General features: G+C 41.0%; 1 protein-coding gene across 1 annotated transcript; it reads right to left on the bottom strand.

Moving 5' to 3' along the window:
* Nucleotides 1–291: 291 nt before the first annotated feature.
* LOC134265459 (uncharacterized) lies at nt 292–4,182 on the bottom strand. Its single transcript, XM_062747662.1, has 3 exons — nt 3,685–4,182; nt 2,781–3,573; nt 292–2,630 (listed from the first exon to the last, which is right to left on the bottom strand). Exons 1-3 carry the CDS (start codon nt 4,180–4,182, stop codon nt 292–294), a joined length of 3,630 nt encoding a protein of 1,209 aa, XP_062603646.1.
* Between the last annotated feature and the right edge of the window lie 1,379 nt (nt 4,183–5,561).

Here is a 5,561-nt window from a genome sequence, read left to right as displayed (position 1 = left end):
TCTAGATTGTTCACTAATGACTTGACGAATTCTGTTTTGCCCGATTTCGAGGGTCCAGCAACTACCATGGTAAATTCGTGTTTCAATTGAAAAGAGGGGAGGGGTGTCTCCTCGGAATACATGTTGATGAATGAAAGAAAAGATGGGTTCAGGGTCCTATTTATAGTGAACACAGAAATCTTTTTTTTCATTTTTTGAAAATAAGAATGTCTTTTTTATAGAGAAAAAAAAACACAGAAAACATTCAATTTTTTTTATTTGTAACAACAAACAAACAAAAATATCAACATATCAATAACCATAAGGTAAAGTGTTATAATTCTCTACAATTTGTCTCTTGTCATATACAATTCTATACGTTTTCTCTGAAGGTTTGTTCACGAGTTCATGATCACGGGTCCTCTGGATTTTGGGATAAGGGACTTTTACTTCCTCTATTTCTCCCTTGAGCATTTTTTCTAAAGTGTCTGGGCACACCAACTGAGAGGTTCGATGGTTGAGAGTGATCCCTTTGCATTTAAGGGTCTCGGTTCCTTTGCCCGTCCGGTAAGCATAATTTTTAGGACCTGCCGACATGAATTTGGTGATGTGATCCCCGTCTAATTCGTCGGTCCATTCTCCTAAACTATGACCCAAGGTAGGATTAAAAGCTCCTTCCCTATGTTGGTAAATGATACTGTCCGTATCGAAATAAAGGCCCCGTTCTTCTAAAGGTTGTAAAGTCTCGTAGAGGTGTAAGCGGGCATAGGCGGTGGTAAAACAAGCCAGGATCACGTTTCCAAAGGGACATTCTTCGACGAATTCCTCTTTGTCTTGAAAATTCACTAGAATCTTGTCTTCATTGGAATCTTCTTTATTGACTAAGAGTCGCATGCCCTTGATGTCGAGAGTCGAATTTTGTAAGAGTTGGTGTAATTCCTCTGTTTCGTCCAAGTATCTGACTTTGGGTAATAACAATCGTTGAGCAAATTTTCCCCACAGACAATTTAAAAAGAGTTTAGCAATGGTTCTTCTCACTGGATTCTTCTCGATACTGATCCTATCCATCATGAATCCTTCTTTGTCGAAGATTTGTCGAATGTAATCTTGTTCTTGTTCTGAGGTCTTACAGTCGGGGGGAAATCCGGACGCTTCCTGTTTGATTTTGAGGAAGGTATTGATGTAGTCTTTAAATAAGTCTTGACTGCTTTCTTTAAAATGCCACACTTCGTAAATTCGCTCTAAGGTATAGCCCATGTCTAGGGCTTTATGTAATTCGCTCGTCACCCAAGTACCCGTGAGACTACGTTCCCGATCGGTGTGTTGACATGGATGTTGAGAAGTAGAGTCTTGTTGTTGGGCACACGTGCGACATAAGGGAAATAATAACTTACCTCCCGTCCGATAAGGTAATACGGGGTGAAAGAGGCCTCGGGGTGGTAAGACCCGACAGTGAATGAGACCGAAATAACTTCTCACGTCCTGGAAGTCGTCTGTGATGATCTCGGGATGCCCTAGGGGAAAGGGTCTGTGTTTCAACACGTAAGGGTATAAGGAACAGACGTCCACGTATCTCATGTCCCCTTCTTCACAATATAATTTAGTGGCATTGGTCCGGCCTCCGTACAGCCCTTCTCGAGGTTTCAAAGGATCGGGAATGTCCAGATCTCGTACAAATTGCTGTAAACTCTCATCTTGTTGCACTTGTTGATCGAAATCGTGCTCCCAGATACTACACACGTTGTACCCCATGTCCTCTAAATCCGCAGTCCTTCTGAGGGTTTTCTCGTGTAATTGTTGGTAAGTAAATTGGGTCCGGTGAGGATGAGTTTCCGTCTGTAAACTGGGATAGCAAGTGGGGCATCCGTGCCAATAACACCCGTAAAATTCGTAGACGGTACGAGTCGCTTCCTGGTATCCGTCGACGGTATAATTTCCGATCGGGACTTCGCCTCCGTTTCTGGCATGTCGTATGTGACATCCACTCTGATGACTCATCCAGGTGAGCCACCGACAGGCTTTGGCCGAATATCGTCGTGCCGGTTCATACCCGAGGTTGGGAATGATGGCAATGGTGTCTTTAGGCATGAAATTTCGACGGTAGGCTAAATTAGCAGCACTGGCAAACGTGATGGATTCCTGGAAAGGGTCCACGTTGACCAACTTCTTGAGGGTGCTTCTAAACTGTGCACAGCATTGGCGTAAAATGTCGACGTCCGAGATACAATACCCTACAAACTCTTTCTGGAAATCAAACACTTTTCCCCTCTGTTGGTCGTACCATTGGAAAAAAGCTTTTCGTCCACTGGTAGACATTTCGTCCGGTTTGTAGAAAGCTGCCGGTGGATAAGGTCCCACGTAATTCTGGTTCTGTTCCGTATTAAAAAAGTGAGGGAAATAACCTTTCTTCAATTCGTTCAATCCGAAAGCGGAGGGCATCTTGGCCAAAGGAAACGTTAAGAAACTATACGAGTCGATGAATTTGAGTCCAGATATTTCAAAGTACAAGATCTTACTGCCGTTCATGATCACGTTAGGTTTCAGGCAAGAGGAATGCACCAGGTGATTCAAAATGAATTGTCCGTCGTAGCCTTTGAAGTTATGGGCGATGACGATGGCCTCGTCGTGTACTAAAGTGGAATTCTTAGTACCTGAAGTGGGTTGAAATAACCAGTCCATGAACTTCTTTAAGGTGTCTGGTCCTTGAAATAGGTGCTGACGGGGTCCCATGTGTTGACAATGAGGACAGGGTTGGTCTATGGGTAAGTCATCGCAATGTTGACAGACGCGATGTGCCACACACAGATTAGGGACGTGAATGCCCGATTCCTGAGTGCATTCGAAATCGAAATAAATGTAAAACTCTAAGGTGTCTTCTCCCTTCTTCTTCTTCTTCTTGGGCTTCAGTTGTACGTAGCACCGATGATCGGCATCGACGATTTTCTTACAGATCTTACACTGTTTCTGATCTCCGCATTTGTGATGAGGTAATAATTTCTTAGGTATCCAGGACTGACACTTCTCGCATAGCCCCATTAAATTGCAGACAGTAGTGGTGGTCTTCTTACTATGAGGTCTTAAATGATTTTCGTAGCAGGTCCTGTTCTTAAACATTCCTTGGCATTCCTGGCATTTAATCTCGATCCCTTCATCGGGACAATTAGGGTGATGTCCTAAACAAAAGGTACAGCGATGAGGGCATTTGGACCGATGGTCTGTGACATTCCTGTACCCCACGTCGCAATGATCACAGTAATATTGGTTCCCCGTCACTCCCGGCATGGATATGATGGCATCGCAATGACGGTTGTCTAACAAAATGTTCAAACAAGTTCCATCTCCCCAGCCTTTGAAGATGCGCTCTAAACAGAGTTTAGTGGAAGTAGATTTGAATTGAAATATTTTCAGACGATACTGAGGAGCTAATACCTGTTGTAATTTTGGCCACTCTGCATTTCCACAAGCTTGAGTAATATCACATCCGGCCTGTTCCATGAGGGCTATGGCTTCGTTCCTCTGATCCAAGGATTTCTTATCTCCTGACCTCATGCGTTTCCATCGTTTTTCCCATTCCGGGTCTGGATGTTCCGGTTTCTGACTGTGTAATCGAGTGACGACGATGGCTCTAGCCAAACAAAATTTATCATGGGGATTGACGATCCGAACGATGGATCGTTTATTGTTCTTGAAAGCTTCTTTATTCACTTGTAGATGTTTGGTTCTGTTTCCACCACTCCCCTGGGGATTCTCGATGTGTAACAGATCGAATTCCGTGGAGCCGTCGCTCAGTTTGAACTCCTTTTTGGATTGTTGCACGTCTTGTATTTTTTTTAAAATGACGTCTTCGTTTAAATCTTTACATTGCATAAACTCGTACGAAATGTCTGATTCCAGAGAATGGTGATGAAGGTTCAGACGGAGGTAATCGTTAGGATCACACTGCATTTCAGATTTGAAGTCTTGTAACATGTTTGTGAATAATCGCCGAAGGAAAGCTGTGTTTTCTTCTTCTTCTGGAAATTCATCGAAATGAACGACATATCTATTTTCATGCGCTTTAAATTTTGGAGAGGTCTTTCCTTGAGCTAGTCTCATATGATAATACTCAGAAATGGGTTTAGGTGGTAAATCTATTTCTCTCTCGGTACTTTTTCGTTTCAATATTCGTTGAGCCTGTACCTGTTTTTCTCTAGTAGAATCCATGTCTATCAGCTGATGGCTCTGAGGGTAAAATGAACCCAGAGTGAAAGAAAAACCGTATTTATATACAGTGGATGACGTCACAATGCATAGGTAAGTTTATCGTACTTTTTGCACACGGCACTTTATAGATGATGCAAACAGGTAAATATAAGGAAAACACAGGTAAAAAGTATATTTCTTTTGCACACGGCACTTTATAGAGGATGCAAACAGGTATATATAAGAAAACGTAGGTAAAACGTATTTTTGCACACGACCCTAAAATAATCCTATAGTATATAAACCATAGCTAAGAGTACCCTGCGCTCATTATATCCATCATGCCTTTCCTGTGGAGATTTGTGTATTGGATTGATGTAGAAAATCATGTTTGTCATTACTGTGATCAGAACCAGGAATATAAAGAATTCACAGTGTATTTCCGGAATGGAATTGCACACAGGATTTGCCAGCATTGTGAAATGCCATTTCCACACTGGTTTATATATGATGAGCCTTCCAGGAGACTTGTGACAGCTGGTGCCTTAAATATTTCATCTGGAAGAAAGGAATTGAGAAGTGAACACAGGAACAAAAGGAATGTTTCAGGAAAAGACTCAGGAAAATGGAAATGCGGACAATGCAGGCAATATCCGTGTTGTGAAAAATGTGTGAAGAAAATCTTGAGACTTCCTACCAGAAATGTCCCTTATGCAGATACAGTGGAAATTAAAATCATTTTTTGTATTTTTCATTTGTGAATAAAAATTGTAAAAAAAAAAAAAAAAAAAAAAAAAAAACTGGTGAGGTGAAGTGGAGGTGGAGAGTTTCCCAGCCAATGGAAGTAAGACATAGTGTCAAAAAAAAAGTTTGGCATTGATTGACAGGTGCCATGACATCATTATTCAGTCAACTTATCTTGTCAATGAAATTCTGGCATCTGGCATTGATTACAGGTGTCATGACGTCATAATTCAGTTAAATTCAATTCCTGAATGAAAACGTCATTTTCTTCTATGAAACATGTATGAAACATATATTATTTTGAAGATATTCACATTAAAACAATAATCCAAGCCACTTTCACACAAGAAATAAAAGATTTCATTCAAGAATCGATTTGACACGTGTCATTTCATTCATAATGACAGATGTCGGGAAACTTCACTCAATGACGTCATAGTATTGACAAGTTGAAAGACAAGAGAAGTAAGCATGGCTCCTCCTTCCAAGTCTCTCTTTCCTAAGGGTGGTTACATTCAAAACAGAACTTTACATATAAATCATGATTAAATGCAAAGATGATCTTCATAGGAAATGTAAACAAAAATAAGACAAACTTACCTGTGGAATAGGTTTGTCAGAGAGGAGATTTCAAAAATGAACATGGTCTCAACATT

Source organism: Saccostrea cucullata, unplaced genomic scaffold, assembly GCF_032062105.1.
Source record: "Saccostrea cucullata isolate Sc308-1 unplaced genomic scaffold, CSIRO_AGI_Scuc_v1 ctg10484, whole genome shotgun sequence".
Classification (NCBI taxonomy): Eukaryota; Metazoa; Mollusca; class Bivalvia; order Ostreida; family Ostreidae; genus Saccostrea; species Saccostrea cuccullata.
The sequence above is the reverse complement of the archived record's forward strand: the minus strand, read 5'-3'. Positions and strand labels throughout refer to the sequence as shown.